The 21,854-nt window shown below is 36.2% G+C and overlaps 1 protein-coding gene and 1 long non-coding RNA gene across 2 annotated transcripts; both read left to right on the forward strand.

Moving 5' to 3' along the window:
- The first annotated feature begins 3,718 nt into the window (after nucleotides 1–3,718).
- LOC110703035 (pentatricopeptide repeat-containing protein At1g05600-like) lies at nucleotides 3,719–5,121 on the forward strand. Its single transcript, XM_021880790.1, has one exon. The coding sequence runs from the start codon at nucleotides 4,209–4,211 to the stop codon at nucleotides 4,956–4,958; it is 750 nt and encodes a 249-aa protein (XP_021736482.1). The 5' UTR covers nucleotides 3,719–4,208; the 3' UTR covers nucleotides 4,959–5,121.
- A 9,344-nt stretch (nucleotides 5,122–14,465) lies between these two features.
- LOC110703036 lies at nucleotides 14,466–16,722 on the forward strand. Its single transcript, XR_002507643.1, has 5 exons — nucleotides 14,466–14,678; nucleotides 15,151–15,185; nucleotides 15,320–15,409; nucleotides 15,853–16,027; nucleotides 16,121–16,722. It is a non-coding gene; the product is annotated as an uncharacterized LOC110703036 (long non-coding RNA).
- The last annotated feature ends 5,132 nt before the right edge of the window (nucleotides 16,723–21,854 follow it).

Below are 21,854 nucleotides of genomic sequence, written 5' to 3' on the forward strand. Positions count from 1 at the left end.
AAAACCGACCTCAAGCAAGGGGTGAGCTGGCTGCCAGCCTTGCTGGCCAGTATGCACTGCCAGCACGTACAGCTAGCACGCATCAGCCCCCAGCCAGCGCATGCGTGCTGCTAGTGAGCCACGCATGCTGCTGTGCTAGGTGAGGCTCCTAGCTTGCTCTTACTGCTGGGCGAGGATCCTAGCTTGTTGTGCTTAGTGCTGCCATGCGAAGGCACGCACGTAAGCACGCAGCTACGCGAAGGCGTTGTACGAGCATGCGGACAACATATCATAGTATCAGTTCCATAAATTTGCACTACTATAAAACAGGCCATTTCTGACGGCACAATTCCGTTGGAAACACCCTAAAATCCGTCAGAAATGGCCGTTTCCGACGGAATTTCCGTCGAAAGGGTTGTCGGAAAACTTTGGTAGGGAAAAAGGCATTTTCCGTCGTAAATTCCGTCGGAACAGTGTTTTCCGGCGGAATTACGACGGAATTTTGTCGTCGGATGAGGAATTCCGGTCATCGAAAAGTCCGGCGGAAATTTCTGACGGAGTACAAATCCGTCGGAAACTTCCGACGGAAATTTCATCGGAAAAAGGATTTTAAAAAAATAAAAAAAAAAACCCCACCACCACCCCAACCACCGTACCCCTGCCCAGACCACCCCATGCTACCCTTCCCATACCACCCCACTACCCTACCCAGACCACCCGCCCCAGATCCACCAACCCTGACCCTGCCCCACCACCCAGGCCCCCCAAACCCAACCCAGAACCACCAAATAACCCCACGAACCCTACACCACCCACACCCACCCTTTCTCCACCTCGCCACCCACAACCACCATATCTCCACCTCACCCCCCCCCCCCCCACAACCACCATATCTCCACCTCGCCACCCCATAACCCACAAAAATCACGAAAAGTCGACACCAAAAACTAAAAAACAAAACAGAAAAAAAACAAATAATCGAAACCACAAAAACCAATCAAACAAAATCAAGACAACCAAATCGGAATAAAAACCACTAAATCGAAATAAACAATTTATATATTATATTGTCCGAAAAAATACAAACTTAAATTACAATTTCATCATAAAAATCATTATAAAAATCATAAATTTGTAAAAAATAAACCTAGATCTACATATATTTCCGACCTTCTAGGTGTTGTTGAGCGTCGGTGGTTGTTGTTGTTGAGCGACGGTAGAAGAGGCGGTTTTTGTTCCGGTTGTTGTTGTTGCGGTTCGTTGTTGATGTTGTTCGTTGTTGTTCCGGTTGTTCGTTGTTGTTGCGATTCGTTGTTGTTGTTGATGTTGATGAATACAAAGAAAGGAGAAAGAGGAGAAGGAGAAAGGAATGAGGAAGAAGAGGAGAGAAGGAGGAGAAGGAGAATGATAGGAGAAGGAGATTGAGAGTAGAAGGAGAATGAGAGGAGAGAGAAAGAGAAGAAGAGAGGAGAGATAAGGAAAAATGGCTGTAAAAAAAAAAAGGAGAGGAGGCGAAGAGATAGATGGGTGGGGTTAGGGTTTTTCTTTTATATTATTATTTAAATATGTTCCGACGGAATATTCCGTCGGAATACTATTTTTCCGACGGAATATTCCGTCGGAAATTTCCGACGGATTATATTTCGTCGGAAAGTTTTTGTTTCGACGAAATAATCCGTCGAAACGTTCCGACGGAATTAAAATCCGTCGGAATATTAATAGACCGACGGAAAATTCCGTCGGAAAACCCATATATTTCAACAGATTTTAATTTCGTAGGAAATCCGTCGGAAATATCCGACGGATTTATATTCCGTCGAAAGTTCCGACGGATTTTCTCGTTCGTCGGAAGAAGTCAGCCTATTTCTTGTAGTGTTGCCGGCATAAGAAAATAAAGAATACACCCTTAAATTTACCTGACCATACTTATTTTTCACCTTTTTTACTAGGCTAAACGTTATAAAAATGTATAATAATAATTAATAAAGAGGGAGCTCCAGTTTCGCATTATGAGTGTTCCACATAATGGCATTTCGGAAAATAATGTGATATTTTTCACTAGTGAAGACCACCTATGTGTCATGAGTAGAATTCTATGAGCTTGACACATACCCTATGAGGAACAAAACTTGTTCCTTACAATGAGGAACAGGGAATTACCCGTTTTGAGGGAGCCCATTTCCTCATTATGAGGACCACTTTTGTTCCTCATAATGGCATTTTGGTAAATAATGTGATGTTTTTTACTAGTGGGAGCGCCTATGTGTCATGATTAGAACTCTATGAGCTTGACACATACCCCATGAGGAACAAAACTTGTTCCTCAAAATGAGGAACGGGGAATTATCCATTAAGAGGTAGCCCCAGTTTCTCATTATGAGCTCATAATGACATTTTGGAAGATAATGTGATGTTTTTCACTAGTGGGGACCGCCTATGTGTCATGAGTGGAACTTTATGAGCTTGACACATACCCCATGAGGAATAAAACTTGGTCATTAGAATGAGGAACAGGGAATTACCTATTAAGAGGGACCACCAGTTCCTCATTATGAGGAACACTTTTGATCCTCATAATGGCATTTTGGAAAATAATGTGATATTTTTCACTATTGGGGACTGCCTATGTGTCATGAATGGAACTCTAGAGCTTGACACATACCCCATGAGGAACAAAACTTGTTCCTCACAATGAGGAACAGGGAATTACCCATTCAAAGAGAACCCAGTTCCTCGTTTTGAGGAACACTTTTGTTCCTCACAAATAGAAATAAATTGTAAAAATTATAAAAATTACATATATTCTTATAGTTGACATTGTAACGAATTTAATAAGATCTCATTTACCTATATCATTGATTATGAATTAATAACAAAGTTTTAAAAAAATTAACCCCTAAAAAAGCACAATGGGGTAACAAAATAGCGACAAATGTCGTATAGCATAAGCAATATTTGTACCGTAAAGGGACTAATATGAAAATCACAAAAATAGTATGTCCTCATAAAAGTATTTCTTAAATACATCCATATGGGCCACTTGCAAGCAAATAGCAACTTGGACTGATCCCTCATTCACAAGTCCAGGAAGCATATATAAGACAATCACCATCAGAATCATGGGTACTTGGACCCATATAAATCTCTTTCCCCCAACCAAAGTCAAGCCCATAAATCGGAAGAGTTAACCAACTAATGACCCCAAGATTGGGGTTACCATAAAACGGGCCTTCATTTAAGTTACGAGCATGCAAGTCTTGAAAAGGGGACAAATCAGTCAAATTTTTCCAAAAATCAATGTTTGACCAAATATAATTATCGTCCACTTTTTCAATAGCTTCTCTAAGTCTAGCACAAGTAATAAAAATATAAAGAGATTAAAAACATAATAAATACGCAATGAAAATGAGAAAGTAAGTCGCGACAAAAGAGAAAAGAGTGAATTGGGACGAAAGAGTAATAAAAAATGTAACTAGTAATAAAATCCGCTAAAACTAGAAGTATACAGTAGTAATACAACTATACAAGTAACAATATGGAGCAAATAATAAAACGGATCAAGTCCATTTTTCCGACGAACTAAACCAACTGCGTTTATGTTTTGCCTCTCCATTTTTCGTCTCACCCCATTAGGCTCCATTGAAGCTTACTCTAAATTCTCCATAAAAGCGGCTTGTGAGCTTTCTCTCCTCCATTGAAGCAGCTTCTAAGGCAAGTTATTCTTGTTATCATCAAATTTCAAATTTAAATATAGATTTAATCGTTAATTTTGTTGTCATTATAGTCAATTTAGGGTTCTTTTAAAGTGAATTATTGAACTATTGCTTACAATCACTGAATAATTATAATGAGAAATATTGTTTCTAGATCATAGTCAATTTAGGATTCTTCTTAGGTAGATTGTTGTTGGTTATAATTTAATTACTAAAAGATTATAATGATAAATTTCGTTGCTCGAATTTTTCTATTCATGTTCTTAAGTGAGAAGAATTTGACTTGATAGTTGAGTCAAATTTCCTTGCTAATGTGTTACAGAACCCTTTAATGTTAGGGTAAACTATGAAATTGGAAATTTTTGGGAACAACTAGGGAAATGAAATATATTTCCTCCATTCATTCTTAATTGCAACATTTTTTATAGAAATTATGTATAGTTTGTTCTTGTAACTTTGGCAGAAAATCTGAGCTTAAACATATTCCTTGCGGAATAGATAATTTGTCTGTGAGTAATGTTTGTGAGGTGGCCTAGGTTACTGAATCCGACTCAGCTCGCACAGATTATAAGACAGCAGAAGAATTCGTTTACTGCTTTAAAGATCTTTAATGAAGCCAAAGCCAAGTATCTTAATTATCGTCACAATGGTGTTGTCTTTGCCACCATTATTAATATACTCGGGAGCTCAGGTCGTTTCGATGAAATGAAGCAAGTAATTAAACAGATGAAAGATGACTCATGTGAGTGCAAGGACGATGCAGTTTTTGCAGGTATAGTTAAGAAGTATGCAAAAGCTGGATTACTTGATGATGTCGTTTCTTTATTCAGAAGCCTTCCTCAATTTAATTGTGTGTCTTGGACATCATCTTTCAATACACTTTTAGAGATTATGGTAAAGGAGTCTAGACTTGAGGCTTTCTATCGTCCTTTTAAGGAAAATTCTCGTGGTTGGGAAGTTAAGTCTAGGATGGGATCATTGAATTTGCTAATGGATGCTCTATGTCATATTAAACGCTCAGATTTAGCACTGGAGGTTTTTCAAGAGATGAACTATCATTGTTGTTATCCCAACAGAGAAAGTTATAGGATTCTAATGAAAGGCCTCTGTCAAGATGGCAGGCTATACGATGCCACTCATTTGTTATACTCAATGCTTTGGAGGATTTCTCAGAAAGGTTGCGGAGAAGATATAGTAGTAAATAGAATTTTGTTAGGCAACCTATGCGAGAAACAGATTAGGGAGCTATTTAAAAGTTTAACATGATTTTTACATATTTCCAACGCTTTTTCACTTTAGGCCTTTTTACAGCATATTTCTTTAAAGTCATCTAGTGTTTCTAGAGGTAAAGAAATAGATTTTCCTTTTGATAATGATCAAATAATTTGGTTTAATAAAGCTTACCTCATCTTGATGAGTTTTTGAGTAATCATGTCTTGCCATCAAACAGAGGTTGGCTTCCATTTTTTCAAAGTCTACTTTATCAAATTCAGATATGGGTTCAAGAATTACCTCATTGTTTGTGTTAGTTGTAGTGACCTTGTAATCACCAACTTTAATTACTCGCCATACCTGATGATTTTCGGCCTTGATAAAGATCTCCATCTTCGTCTTCCAGAATGAGCAGTATTTTCTATTGAAGAGTGGAGGACGTTGGGTTAAGTATCCTTCATCCAGTTTCTTGTCTTTGGACATTGTTTCTCTAGGAACTTGACTCCACACGGTTTCCTGCTATTCGGAGTTCCTTGCTCTAATACCAATTGTTAGAACAACGTCTACTACAAGAGGTGGGGTGAATTGTAGACTTTAGAAAATTTTGCGGAATTACACTTTCTACTAAGAGAAAAGACACTTGAGATAGGCAATGAATAATTCACTATGTAAAGATTAATTACAATCGCTAATATTCTTCCAAGATTCAAGTTCCGTGAGGAACTCAAGTTACCCAACTACGATCCCTCAATCGCAGTTTCTCACTCTTTGTGATTCTACTCCGAATCACTAGTACAATATGAAGAACTCTCTCAAGCCTCACACTTTACAACTCTCACAAACCTCAATCCCAATTACAAAGTAATTATAAGGATTTCCCTAATGCACTCAAGAAACTTAAGGATGGAAGGAACTCGACTTTAAAAACACTTAGAAACCCTTATGCTCAGAATACTCAAATAGTTTTCCACACTTTGAAACATCATCGTTGAATCATTTTAATAGGGAGATTAGTTAAGCCTCAACCATGTTCCCACTTTCCCCTCAATCCCACGTTCACCATAACAGAAAAGTTAGGATGTATGTTGAGGAAGTGGAGATACATGGCTTCACTGACTTGTCTCCCAAGTTCAACGTGATTCCTTGAATTAAGCAAATTGTGTTTTTTTACCAAGTCAAAAATCAGTTAAAAGAACTTTTATTAAAAGATAATTATTTATTTAGATAATTATTTAAAAAGGTAATAAAGATAAAATAAATAATTAATTATTTAAATTAAAATTAGTAAACTTATTTTTTAATTTAAAGAATTATTTAATATTTATTTATTTCTAAAACAACCCTTTCAAACTGACTTTTATCTTTTCCTTAAATCAAGGATTTCAAAATCTTTTCGTAATAATCCTTTCTGAGTCATACGTCGAACTCCAGGTTCCTTTAGGAACTTTGAGTTTCTTTATTAATTCCTTCCAACACCTAGGATTCTTAAGTACGTACAAGAATATACTAAGTATTTGGAGTTTATGAGAATATCTTGAAATCTTGCATTTTACGTCAAGTCTTCCAAACTCTTTTGTTCCTACTCCAGAACATGTAGTTTTGTACCCAAATCTTTCTGTTCAACCAAGACTCATAAACATCATTAGTCAGAGTTTGTTTTATGTAATTCAATCATCAAAATATTAAGGTAGTCAATTCAATATTATTCCCCCTTTTTGATGATGACAAAAAAAAAAAACAAACTCGGTTAAACAAAACAATCATCCATGCAATCAGAGTAACCGTTAACCAAAAAAATTATTAAAACAAAAAATTAACTAAGTATAAAGAAGTCTGCATCATTCATGAAATAAATAAATTGTGAAATTCATACCTCTTTACTTAAATGATGAAGACTTGAATGGTATCGGTTTGAGTCCGGCTTTCTGAGTTTGTTCCTCTTTTTCCCCCTTTTGGCATTATCAAAATAATAGAAAGAGCATGCTATATTTATAGTACTAAACTACGGAGCGACTAGTAAATCTGAATTAATGAACAATCAAGCATGCACACACAGATCATGTGCAACCAAAATGAAAATGCCAATGTCAAAGAAAAACAGAGCCAGTTCCATTAAGTACAAACCGAAAGAAAAAAAAATTGTGCAAGATAAAACAGAAAATAAAAATTTACACAAAACATCATTGTTCAATATAAATAAGTGATGTAGGCTTAGGCTAAGGGTGTTGTGGAGGTTTTTCAGGTTTGGGCAAGGGTAGATATTCACGAAATGCAGTAAAGCCAAATGGAGAGGAACAAGGTAGGTCAGGATAAGGAACTTGAAGAAGTTTCTTTTGAAAAGGAACATGGTAGTTAGGAATTTCATTGGGATTTTTGTTCTCTGAGTCAGATTGACGAATCAATCATATCCTTTGTCTCCTTCTATCCTTCAGGCTCCCTTAACCTCCTTTTTATCTCATTTTCTTCCCTGTATTTTGTTTTTTTTTTTTATACACCATCAACTTCCTCTGATAACTCATCTTCCCCCTTAGAAAGATCAGCCAAACTTTTGGCCTCATCTTTTTCAATAATATTTGATTCCCCCTCAGTTTGTTCCCTCGGTTTTTCAACAAAAATAGGTACACCATTTTCTACTTTAAAATTCAATACAAACAGTGCCCTTTCACTTAAAGTATTTTCAGTTTCAGAGATATATGGAGGGATGTTGCAAGATTAATTCCAAAACATTGAAATACGAAAGAAAGTAAGGGGCCATATGGTATGGTGTATTTGGAACAAAGGTAGGATCCTGTTCAAAAGAAACATGAGCAGCAGGTATATCAGGGACAGTGTAGGTGGAGTGGTGGTATGCTGGGAGTTTTTTTATGGATGTTTGGTGGTAATGTGAAGAGGTAACGATGGATGGTTTTGGTGAACTGACGGTTATAGGTGAGTTGAATTTAGGTGGAGTGAATGTAGGTTAAGGGAGAAAAAGGTAATTATGGATTAGTGTTAATGTTGGGATGTGACGGTTTGGGTTTATGGAGAAGTGGGTTTAGATAAATTGTGGGTGATAATTTATTTTGCAATCATATCAAACAATAACTTAACAAAAATAAGAAAAAAAATAAAAAAAAAATTAAAGGATTAATGAAGATAATTAAGATGAAAATAAGATAAAGAAAAAAAAATAAGATAAGAACAAATATTTTTGTATTTTTGAATAGGAAGAAAAAGAAATAACGATAAAGAATGAAAAATAAAAAATAAAGAAATATAAAAATAATTTTCAAGGAAATTACGTCAGGTAATTAACTAGTTAACATGTACAGAGGTTTGTAACTTGAGCAAAAGGAACTTGGAAACAACATGGCTCAATTTGTCTTCTTCATCGACATAATCATATGATCACATACTCAATAGAATTGCACACTCTTTCATTGCAAGATTCGAGATTATGTTTTCACACCAAGGTTATATATAGCAATGCACAGTCGTTTCACTATGACATACCTTGGGGTTCCAAGAAGAACTGCTCAGTTCAGTTTTATCATTCCGAGTTCCAATCGCATCTTTTCGAATTTTTCTCTACTCAAAGGCTTTGTCAGAATGTCAGCAATTTGATATTCAGTTTGTACAAATTCTAATTTTATTGAGCCATATACCACATTGTCTTTTAAAAAATGATGTCTTACATGAATATGCTTTACACGTGAGTGATGTACTAAATCTTTTGATATGTAAATTGCACTAGTATTATCACAGTATATAGGAACACATTCAAGAACTATGCCAAAATCACGTAATTGTTGTTTTATCCACAACAGTTGTGAGCAACATGCCTTACGTATTCTGCTTCTGTTGTGGATAGAGCAACTGTATTCTATTTCTTGGAACTCCAAGAAACTAAACATGAACCTAGGAATTGGACCATATCTGATGTACTTTTTCTGTTTACCAAATCCCCAGCATAGTCAGCATCAACAAACCCATAAAGATCATATGTGTCACTTCTTGAGTAGAATAAACTCAAGTCGTAAGTTCCTTTGAGATATCTCAGTATTCTCTTGACGGTTGTTAGATGCGGTTCTTTGGGGTTTGATTGGACCCTAGCACACAGACCAACACTAAAAGAAATGTCAGGTCTACTTGCAGTTAAGTATAGCAATGAACCAATCATACCTCTATACTTAGTCTGGTCCACACAAGTTCCTGAGGATCTTTGTCTAATCTAGAGTTAGTTCCCATAGGTGTGTGGTTAGTCTTTGCGTTGTCAAGGTTGTACTTTTTCAAGAGTTCCTTGACATATTTTTGCTGATGTATGTATATTCCTGATTCTGTTTGTTTGATATGCAGTCCTAAAAAGAAATTGAGTTCCCCCATCATGCTCATTTGGAACTCACTGCACATCAAGTCAGCAAAGTACTTGCACAAAGATTCGTTAGTTGCACCAAATATAATATCATCAACATAGATCTGTACAACTAAAAGATGAGTTCCTTTAGATTTTAAAAACAAAGTTTTATCAATTTTTCCTCGTTTAAAATCATTTTCCAAAAGGAACTTGGACAATCTTTCATACCATGCTCTTGGAGCCTGTTTTACCCCGTAGAGAGCCTTATCAAGTTTAAAAACATGGTTAGGAAAGTTTGGATTCTCGAATCCAGGGGGTTGATTGATGTAAACTGTTTCTTTTAATAATCCATTAAAAAATGCACATTTTACATCCATCTGATACAATTTAAAACCCATAAAAGCAGCAAATGAGATTAGTATTCTAATAGCCTCGAGTCTAGCAACAGGAGCAAATGTTTCTTCTTTTCCTTCCTGTTGATTATAACCTTTAACAACCAGCCTAGCCTTATTTCTTACAATTGTACCATAATCATCAAGTTTGTTTCTAAAGATCCATTTTAAACCTATAACCTTTTTATCTAGTGGCTTAGATTCAAGATGTCATACCTAATTTCTTTCGAATTCATTGAGTTCCTCTTGCAAGGCTATAATCCAGTCAGGGTCTTCTAAGGCTTCTTTATGATTGCGAGGTTCCATAGTAGATAGAAAAGCATTGAAGGCACATAAGTTCCTTATTTGCGATCTCGTCTGAGTTCCTTTGCTCAAGTCACTGATAATTTTGTCCAGTGGGTGTGACTTTTGGTGCTTCCAAGGTTTGGGCTTGAAGGTTTGGGAAGGAACTCGGTTACTTTGATTTTCTAAGCCATCTTCTTCTTCTGCTTCATTTTCTTCTCGATTTTGATCCTCACCAGTATCTTCATTTTGAGGTTGTTCAGGTGTAGGAATTTCAGTATGTCCATCGAGTTCCTCCTCCTGATTTTCATTTACTCAAGTTGGCTGCGTATTTGGTAGTATTGCATCCTCTTCTTGATCTTGAGAGCGAACTAAACCAATCTCAAAATCATAGTCTTCATGCTCCTGTGTACATGGGAAATGATTAGTTTCGTCAAAAATTACATGTACACTCTCCTCAATACACATAGTGCGTTTATGTAAAGCTTGCTTAAGAGATTGTGCATAAGTCCCTCGACAAGGAACATGTTATCTATTGAGTAGGAACTGTACTTTCTAACTTTGCCTATAGCAACAATATCACCCATTTTGTTATCTCCGAAAGTCACAGTTCATCCATAGTAGGTCTTAAGTGAGAGGAATCTAGATTTATCTCCTGTCATATGCTTAGAACAACCGTTGTCGAGTTATCATGAGTTGTTCCCCCTCACTTTGACCTGCAAAAGAAATCACGGGTTAGTATCAGGTTCCCTATCTTTCATGGATTCCTTTGTTGACACAGATGAATCAATTTTCTTTTACCACTATAATTAACATTTTTAGTGTTTAGTTTTGTTAGGTTCATCAGTGAATTCAAACAAGAAAACACTTAATAAAATGTGTGGGCACAAAACCTAAATAATGTGATTACAATAATAAATTAAAGTAATACAATCAAACACAACCAATGTGTTACAATCAATGTGTTACAGAAAATTTCTAATGACAACACTAATGTGAAGTTTAATTACACTTGCCTTAATTCCAAGCCGATCAATCAAACATGAACATGAGAATTGCAACGTCCATTGAGACTATGATCTTGATACACTGTCAAAGGCGTATGAATACTTTTCTAAAGGGATTAATTTCCCCCACACGGTGCTTGGGTTAATCTGGAAATTCCCTTTGAGATACAATTGACAGCACTTTCCGTTCTTAGCCAAAGAATCGAAAAACCGATGGATGAATCACAAAGAAGGCTAAAATCAAGAGGTTTTCTCAAAATAGTTTGCAAGAAAATTAAGAGAAAATATAGAGAATTCTTAGGGAGAATATCAGAGAATAAAAATACTATATTTCTTACCAACGAAATCAAGTCTTTAATAAAGACTTCACCGTCAAAAATCGCGAAAACAGTTGGGCGCGGACGCTCCACCAGGAGGAGCGGGCGCTCCTCTTCTGAAATTCCAACTTTCTGATTTTCCAGAAAGTTGACGCTATTTTGTCGCGATTTAGGCGCGGGCCACGCCTAATAGTGGCGCAGGCGCGCCACCTTTGCCAGATTTCCAGAAACTCATCGCGATTTTGGCGCGATTTCATCTGGGTCGCGCCTAGCTAGCGCGAGCGCGATCAATCAGTAGAGCACGCTCCACTCCGACACTCTAAATATTCCAACAAGTTTTTCCTTCTCCGTACAGTCTTCATTGCGGTGTCCTGATTAACTACAGAAGGAACATATTATCTCACTAGGGAGGTCCACATACTTTTTCTTTTTAGCATTGTTTTATTTTTTTGGTTGAATCCAAATCTTCTGTCCTTTTGGTTTGAGCTTCAATTATCCACTTTGGAACTCTCATATGGATTACACTTTTATTGTTTCTTTTTCTTTCAAGTTTTTTTTCAAGGGATTCATTTTTGTATTTAGTAACCTGTAATTCTTCCTTCAAATTTTCAAGATCAGCATTGAAAGGTAATTGAAGAGCATTACAAGAATCAATATTAGTGCATAACAACTTGTATTGAGTCAATTCAACATTTAACAAAATATTTTCATTCTTGACTCTTTCCATGGAATCTTTTAACATGGTGTTTTTTTCAAGTAAAGCAAAAAAATTTCCCTGTACATCAGATCTAGAGCTATTTAAAAGTTTAACATGATTTTTACATATTTCCAACGCTTTTTCACTTTGGGCCTTTTTAACAACATATTTCTTTAAAGTCATCTAGTGTTTCTAGAGGTAAAGAAATAGATTTGCCTTTTGATAATGACTTCAAATAATTTGGTTCAATAAAGCTTACCTCATCTTGATGAGTTTTTGAGTAATCGTGTCTTGCCATCAAACGGAGGTTGGCTTCCATTTTTTCAAAGTCTACTTTATCAAATTCAGATATGGGTTCAAGAATTACCTCATTGTTTGCGTTAGTTGTAGTGACCTCGTAATCACCAACTTTAATTACTCGCCATACCTGATGATTTTCGGCCTTGATAAAGATCTCCATCTTCGTCTTCCAAAATGAGTAGTATTTTCTATTGAAGAATGGAGGACGTTGGGTTGAGTATCCTTCATCCAGTTTCTTGTCTTTAGACATTGTTTCTCCAGGAACTTGACTCGACAGGGTTTCCTGCTATTCGTAGTTCCTTGCTCTGATACCAATTGTTAGAACGTCTACTATAAGAGGCGGGGTGAATTGTAGACTTTAGAAAATTTTGCGGAATTAAACTTTCTACTTAGAGAAAAGACACTCGAGATAGGCAATGAATAATTCACTATGTAAAGATGAATTACAATCGCAAATATTCTTCCTAGACTCAAGTTCCGTGAGGAACTCAAGTTACCCAACTACGATCCCTCAATCGCAGTTTCTCACTCTTTGTGATTCTACTCCGAATCACTAGTACAATATGAAGAACTCTCTCAAGCCTCACACTTTACAACTCTCACAAACCTCAATCCCAATTACAATGTAATTACAAAGATTTCCCTAATGCACTCGAGAAACTTAAGGATGGAAGAAACTCGACTTTAAAAACACTTAGAAACCCTTATGCTCAGAATACTCAAATTGTTTTCCACACTTTGAAACATCATCGTTGAATCCTTTTTATAGGGAGATTAGTTAAGCCTCAACCATGTTCCCACTTCCCCCTCAATCCCACGTTCACCATAACAGAGAAGTTAGGATGTATGTTGAGGAAGTGGAGATACATGGCTTCACTGACTTGTCTCCCAAGTTCAACGTGATTCCTTGAATTAAGCAAACTGTATTTTTTTTATCAAGTCAAAAATCATTTAAAAGAACTTTTATTATAAGATAATTATTTATTTAGATAGTTATTTAAAAAGGTAAAAAAGATAAAATAAGTAATTAATTATTTAAATTAAAATTAGTAAACTTATCTTTTAATTTAAAGAATTATTTAATATTTATTTATTTCTAAAACAATCCTTTCAAATTGACTTTTATCTTTTTCTTAAATCAAGGATTTCAAAAAAATTTCGTAAAAATCCTTTGAGTCGTACGTCGAGTTCCTTCAGGAACTCTAGGTTCCTTTAGGAACTTCGAGTTTCTTTATTAATTTCTTCCAACACCTAGGCTTCTTAAGAATATACTAAGTATTTGGAGTTTATGAGGATATCTTGAAAGCTTGCATTTTACGTCAAGTCTTCCAAACTCTTTTGTTCCTACTCCGGAACATGTAGTTTTGTACCTAAATCTTTCTGTTCAACCAAGACTCATAAACATCATTATTCAGAGTTGTTTTATGTAAGTCAATAATCAAAATATTAAGGTAGTCAATTCAACAATTGTATTGTTGTAAAAGGCTTCTGTGATAAGGGTAAGATAGATTTAGCCATTAGGTTTCTGGAAAGCAGAAAAGTTGCTCACCTGATAAGGGGACGTTCAGTGTTATTATTAATAGATTGTGTCAAGATGAGATGTTTGTTGAGGCCAGTAAGATTATGGAAAAGATGTTGAGTAAATCTTATTGGCCTGAGTCGAATACTTTTAGTGCTATTATTAGAGATCTTTGTTCAATAGACAAAATGTATGAGGTTGTAATGAGGTTGGAAGACATGATCAGTTAGGGTAAGATACCTAAGTCTTATATATGGAGAGTATTAGTAGCTTCAGCTAGTTGTAACACTAAAGAGATTCATGTTTGCGTTGATTTGCTGGATTGTCTGAGAACTTAAATCATTGTCTTAGTACAACTTTATAAAGTATAGAATTCTTTCAAACGGTCCAATTAATGTAAAACCTGCTGTAGATAGCAATTATACAGGATTTCAGATGGTTATTTACAAAGTCCAAGGAATCTCAGTCCAACGAACGTCACAATAATGAGAAAGACCCTGGTCTTGAAGGTTTAGCTCTAAAATTGGTTCAAGATGACCAGAATGCTAGAACTTGGTGGTAGTCGCTTGAAAAACTTTGACTTCATCAAAACCTTGCGCTGTAGTGTAAATGTCAAGCATCAATAGATTGTTTCAACAATATGCTTCCAACCAATTGACCACATTGATTGTGAATGTAGCAATTTAAATAATTCTTCAATGCCTTAAACACAGGACAATTTCAACCTCACAGCACAACACGGAGCAAAAACCCTGCATTTGTGTCTAAGTGTGAGCTTTCAAAGGTGTAATGTCAGCTGCTGATTGGTCATTAACGTTGATAATGTTAGCATGATTACATTTCCAGCTTAAGAGGGAATTGCAGTTCATGACTTTGGGGATTGGAGCCGCTTGTACTGGGTATTGCTTATTCATATTCTCAATCCTGGTAAGATAAGTAAAAGGAAATTATGTACAGTCGGTATTCTCATTTATGCATAGCATATTTACAAAAAACTTGATTAAAAAGCTACTACGTAACTGCATTCCTCTGGTTTTTTTCTAAAACTGTATGTCTTGCTTATCCAATAAGTTGTCATGAGTAGTGCAAGTGCCACTACAAAGAACCACCTAATATGTTCAGTGATGCGGTCAATTAATTCCTTCTAAAAATTCTTTAATATGCTCAAGATAATATATACTGTAGAAGGTGAGTTTTAATCACAAGAAAAAAATTACAGAGTATTTTCTATAATATAAATATAATGAATCTTGAAACAATGAAAACCCTGAATCTATACCTAATCTTCTGTTTTAATATTATTTCCCCTTGATTATAGCAGGTGATAATATTCTTGAACCTGGTATAGTGGTATATGATTCTATTTTCTTACTTATGCATTTTTTTTAATGTTTCTTAGGCAGCAGTGAGTTATGCTTCAAGAGTTGGATTTAGGTTAGCTACCTTCTTTAATTGTTAAATTCTAGGTGTTGGTAAACTTGAATATTGTGAAGGTTGATTAAATTGAAGTCATGCCTTTGAGATTCTCTGTAACTGCTCAACTAATATTTGTCATTAAACTCTTGCAGTTTCTTGTATATGTAACTGCTGTACCAGCATGTGGACAACATATCACAGGATTCAGTTCCACAAATTTTCCAGCATAAGAAAACAAAGATGTACACCCTTAAATTTACCTGACCATCCTTATTTTTCGCCTTTCTTACTATGCTAAACGTTATAAAAATGTATAATAATAATTAATAAAGAGGGAGCCCCAGTTCTTCATAATGACATTTTGGAAAATAATGTGATGTTTTTCACTAGTGGGGATCGCCTATGTGTCATGAGTGGAACTCTACGAGCTTGACACATACCCCATGAGGAACAAAACTTGTTCTTCACAGTGAGGAATAGGGAATTACCCATTAAGAGGGAGCCCCGGTTCTTCATTATTAGGAACACTTTTGTTCCTCATAATGGCATTTTGGAAAATAATGTGATTTTTTTTCACTAGTGGGGACCGTCTATGTGTCATGAGTGGAACTCTATGAGCTTGACACATACCCCATGTGGAACAAAACATGACTAATGTTGCGCTTCTCTGTTCCGTATTGTATAGTGTCATACTAATCAGAATTGGAATACGAAGTGAGGATCTAAAAGATTCACTAGAAAAATCAGTCAAGGGAAGTGGGATTGCTCTTTTGTCTCCAAGACTTGTAATCCCTGCAGCAATATATGGAATATGGGTCCTGCTTCACCAGAACTTTGCTACTGATCTCTTTGATTTCCAGGTATTACACAAACTGTTTCATAATGTGGCTGAGAGTTTTGATATCTACGTATTTGGTCTTAAGGTCTTAACTAGCCTTCTGATTCACTGTTAGATTGTGCCTGCTATGTTGGGATTATTTGCTTACAAAGCTGCTGCGCTCGTTTAAGTTTGTAGAGATAATGAAGACTTGTAAATCATCTTTCCAGATACCGAGGAAAGCTCAGGTGTCTGAAAACTCATGTCTTGCTTCAAACATAGAACATTTTACCTTCCCCAGTTCAGAAAACTATTGTTAATACTGAAACTGAAATTTTGGTGCTGGAGGCTGGAGCACACTTTTTCTTGGAAAAAATTCTATATATGTATGAGTTGGTTTGATCTGTATGTATTGTAGGATACTAGGAGGCATATGTAGTATAGAGATCCAACTTTCTGCCTTTGTAGGTACTATAGCTGGTGATAATATATTTGTTAACCTTTTCGTCCGAGCTACGCCATTAGCTTAGTTGTTTTAACAGCACCATCCAGCACAAGAAGGGGAAATCACAGTCAAGTTATTTATGTGCTTATGAAAGATTGTCAGGAGGCCGATATCTAGAAGAAAAAAAAAAAAATGGGAAAAAGAAATTATCAAGAATTGCTCTGATTTCGGCAATAAAAATGTAAAAGCAAACTTCATGTTTAATCTACAAATTATAATCACTTTCACTACAATACTTGTTCGTGTAGTATCCCTAGGAATAACTGATTTATGTGACTATGTACTTGAAAATCCAACTAATCCTAATCTTCACAGAAAACATACCTTTTATCCCCATAAACAAACAAAGAATAAAATGGAGATTTCTATCAATTTAAGCTTTCGTAGGGAAAATGCATTGAGCTTTGTCCTGGTCTAATTCCATCATCAACCAAGGAACGTACCACCTGCATTCATATACATTTCATGATCAACTTTCGAGAAAAGTTTTGAGAAGGTTTGGTTATGCCAATATGTGTTAACTAATGAACTGTGAATTTAAGATACTCTGTAAAAGAAAATAGGCGTAATGTAATAGATCGAAATTTCGATTTTTTTAAATTCCAAACCGTAATCCAAATTTTTTAATTTTTCCCAACCGATACATTCCGAATTTCAAATAAATCCAAATAAAATTACAAACTCGGTTTGATTCGGTTTTAATCCTGAATTACTTTCACCCCTAACTAACTTGACCCGTTATCAAGCCAGATCATTACATCCCAAAAGTGAAAACAACACGAACCAATTACGTCTGAACCCGATAGTAGCCCGACCCATTTTAAACTGAAAACCATTTAAGCCCGGCAAAAATCCGATAAACCTGAATCGGTCCCCGTAACCCGTTGTGACCAAACCATTTATAACCTGTAACCCGTTATGACTGAACTATTTCCAACCCGTAACCTGTTGAGACCGAAATGTTTACGACCCGTAACCCGTTGAGACCAAGCCATTTACGACTGGTAATCAATTATGATTGAGTCAGTTACAACTTGTAACCCAATATGTTTATGATCTGATCTGTTTCAACCCACTACTCGATAAACACAACTTATTTATGACTTAACTTGATTATAGCATGACCCGTTCCTACTCATTATCTGACTAACTCGACTCGATAATGATCCGACTCGAGTTTAACCCAGTATGATTTGGACTGAAACCCGCTTCAAATTGGGTAAACCCGTTTTCAAATCGATAAAGTTCAATCCAAACTGATTATTATGACCTAAACCGATAATGACCTGATCCCTGATTTCACCTGATCTGTTTTGAACCGAAATCATTTTCAAACAGACTCGATTTAACCTAAACTGATTATGACCCGAACCGATTAAAACCTGACGTGTTTAGGTCTCGAAATGTTTTGAACCAAAACCTACTTTAAATTGGCTAAACCCGTTTTCAAACCGACCCAATTCAACCCAAACTGATTATGACCCGAACCAACTACAACCCGACCCGGTTAGGACCCGACCTAAATAGAAACCGCAATAAAAAAAAAAACCAAACCGAACTGACCCGATTATTTTCACTACCGACCCTCTAATTATTTTAACCCGTTATAACCCAAAACTGACAAAAACCAACCAAAACCCAAACTATTTACCTGATTTGACACCCCTAGTAGTACTCCATATAGAGTAAGAGATACTCAGAGATTGATAGGTCGTTGTCGAGCCTACCAAAATATAATTCCTATCTTGGTCTCACTAGCTAATAGCTAGGGTAAGAAAGGGTCGAACCCAAGATAGGCGTTGAATCAACCACCGAGGTACTATGTTTAAACAAGCTAAATGAAGTCTAAATTGGTTGAGTTTCAAGTAACTTCTACTAGTTCAATACAACTAAAAGCTAAGGGGAGATTAACAATAATTAGAGGAATCTAGGGCTCGGGTTATACCACTCAACTTCATCATAAATCACAATTAGCATGCAACAATGACGGAAAATTAATGGGATAAATTAGGGGAAGTCATCTAAGGCACCCAACTACTCTCTCAAGCTAGAGGGATTACTTGAATCATGAATACAACCTACTCTCGTGGTTACATAGCATAAAACAAGTGTTCAAGCATAATCATGATGACATAAACATTTCCTTGACCGGAAATTCCTATTCTCATGGCATTTCTAGTCAATTAAGCATAAGGGAGCTAACTCAAGTTCATCTCTCGATCCTTCATTGAGAACGCTTGGATAAATAGTTCTAGCAATGGCCATATACAAGAACTAAGCAATTAAACCACTTAAGCTCAACTAATTAACACCTAATAATTACCCAATTATTGCATGCAACAAGTAATTAGTTACTACATTGAGGGTTTTACCCAACCCCTAGAAAATAGACTACTCACAATCCATGGTGAAGACCAATCTAACAACAATATCTAAGTTCAACATAAATCCAACAAGTTGAGAGAAGTAGTAAGAACAAGGTAGATTGAACATGCAACAACAATTAAACAAGATTAAGAAGGAAATTAACAATCCCAAGCAATTAAAAACTGAAAATAAGGAGCAAGAGATAGAGGAAGAAATTTACTAATGAAGCTACAAACTTGAGAAAGTGTTGAAATTGAGAGTACAAACTTCAATTAACTACTTCAATGATTGAAATTGTGAGAAACTAAGCTAATTATTAGAGTTTTTTAAGAGCTAACTAAGTACCTAAGTAGACTAAAAAGGAAGAAGAAGAGTCGTCCTAAAATAAAAATCCACCGTCGCTTTTATACTCCCCAAAGTCACATAGAAAATTCCGTAAAGAAAAATTGGGTTTGCATGCAAGAGCGCCCTCTCCTTTCAATAGAAGCACCCGCTCCTAGCTCTCTTGCACGCCCTCTCCTCACTGCAGTAAAAGGGGCAGAATGTAGAAGCTCGGTGAGGAGCGCCCGTTCCTCCTTAGGTGCGCGCCCGCTCCTCACTGCATCAGAGAAGGCAGATTGTTGGAGCTTGATTAGGAGCGCCAGCTCCTTCAGTAGTAGAATAAAAGAAATAGGCAACCCCCCTATGGCAACGGTTCATGAAAACTGTTGCCAACTTAAGTGAGCGCCATTTTAAATATCAGAGTTGGCAACGGTTAACCGTTGCCAATTTTTTTTTTTTTTTTAAAAAAAATGATTAACATTGGCAACGGTTAACCGTTGCCAACTACGTTTTTTAAAAAATAAAAAATAAAAAATAAAAGGTAAAGGTTTGGCAACGATTAACCATTGCTAAATTTAAAAAAAAAATTGCGGGTTTTCCCTACTCTCACTGTTCATCTATCGTCTTCATTCAATTGCAAAAAAAAAAAAAAAAAAACCTTCTGCGTTTTCCCTCCTCCTTCTTCATTCAACTTTCTCCCCTCTTTGTTCCTCCATTGAAGTGGCCTGGTGCGAGGTACAAACCTCCATTGAAGACAATTTCCCCTCCTCTTCATTCAACTCATCTCCCCTCTTCATTGAAAACAATGTCTTTCTTCCTCATTCCTTCAATTCGTTTTGTCTTCAACTCCCATGCAATCCCTCTTCTCTTCTCACTCCATCTCCATTGAAGGGTTGTGCGAGCTTTCTCACCTCCATTGAAGGGTTGTGTGAGCTTTCTCACCTCCATTGAAGCAGATACTGGACCTTCGTACTCCATACCCATCTCTCCTCCATTGAAGCAGCTTCAAAGTAAGTAGCTAGCAAATTAGGTTTTACTTACTCCATTGATGAATTCCTTCGTACTCTTGAGTTTTTTGAGGATTTGGTTTTCAATTTAGTAATTATAATTTTATTGTAATCTAGGGTTTGTCAATAGACATGCATTGCTCCCCCTCCACAACGACCTAGCTTCTTGTCACGGTTAGTCTAAGGCGCCAGTTTCAGGTACATTTCAACTTGGAAAATATGTGGTGGTTTGTTTGTATTTTTGTTCATGAAGACCTTGGATATTTAAGAATGTCACAAGCTTTCTTTATTTGGAATTATGCCATCATTTAGAATGTGGATATTGTGTTGAAATAATAGTGAAGGAAGTTTTTTCATGCTAGCTATTAGACTTGTGTATTATATAATGACAAACTAAATACAACAATAAATATATGAAATGCTTGCATCATCATATGCCTAGATACCAGTTCAAGGCTTTCTCATTAGGAGAAAGTCTTGAATAGTCCCCGGTTGGGACTGTTCTTGAACGTTTACTCTCACTTAGGTGGTGAATGTATGTCTTTTTTTTTTTATTTTAAGGAACATCTTGGCTTACCGTTTCCTCGATCACCATGTTCTATGGGTACATATGTGGGTAAGTAATTACCTACGTTGTGTACTTGGAGAACTGGGGGGAAATGCTGCCGGATTTTCCGTAAAATTGGAAAGTTGACATACATTCACTAGTGAGAGTAAACGTTCAAGGATGGGTTAGGTTGGAGTGATAAGGACTCTTTGGAAGCATATATTCATTTGTGTATGTATATGAAAGTTATATGCATGGTGTGTGTTTGAATTTGATTTATATATATAGTAGATGTAGCAATTATACATTATTATTCGTAATATGTTGCCATGTTTAGAGACAATTTACTTAATATAGAAGGATCGTGGATGGATGTATGGTAGACGTGATACATTGGAATTCTTTAATGGGGTTCAAGAGTTTTGCGAGACGGCTTCATCTTATCAGTGCAGAATGGGTTTCGAGTGCCTCTATTGTCCTTGTGTTGATTGCAATAATGTGAAGGTGGTCAATAGTGTTGATATCATTAGAGATCATGTAGTTTGTCGTGGGTTTAGGGTTAAATATCATGTGTGGATTTGGCATGGTGAAGAAGGAGAGTACAGTGGGGATGTTATTGGGTATGATGTGCATGATGATAGAAGCAATGATATCCGTGTGGACGAGGAATACAAGAATGATGAACATATTGTTGATGATGGTGTTGAGGAGGGATTTGAGGATGATCATGTGGATGAGGTTGAGGATGAAGGTGTGGATGAGATGATGCGTGGTTTTGAAGGTGACGTGTTTGAGCCATTATCGGAGGCTTCTAAAAAGCCTTTGTATCCTGGGTGCAAAAAATACTCTAAACTATCAGCCGTGCTAACTCTTTTTAACATTAAGTCGAAGCATGGGTGGACGGACAATAGTTTTACTTCCTTGTTGAGCGTGTTAAGTGAGATGTTGCCCGATGGGAATGAAATTCCTAAGTCTTACTATTACGCTAAGAAGCTCATGTGTCCATTTGGTTTAGAGTATTAGAAGATACATGCATGTCTAATGATTGTATTCTTTACCGAAATGAATATGAACAATTGGAGGAGTGTCCAAGATGCAAGAAGTCGCGCTACAAGCGCAAGAG

Source organism: Chenopodium quinoa, unplaced genomic scaffold, assembly GCF_001683475.1.
Source record: "Chenopodium quinoa cultivar QQ74 unplaced genomic scaffold, ASM168347v1, whole genome shotgun sequence".
Taxonomy (NCBI): Eukaryota; Viridiplantae; Streptophyta; class Magnoliopsida; order Caryophyllales; family Amaranthaceae; genus Chenopodium; species Chenopodium quinoa.

Bases quoted from the DNA above. Each gene is read 5' to 3' on its own strand.
- LOC110703035 (XM_021880790.1), top strand. From the start codon at position 4,209: ATGTTTGTGAGGTGGCCTAGGTTACTGAATCCGACTCAGCTCGCACAG.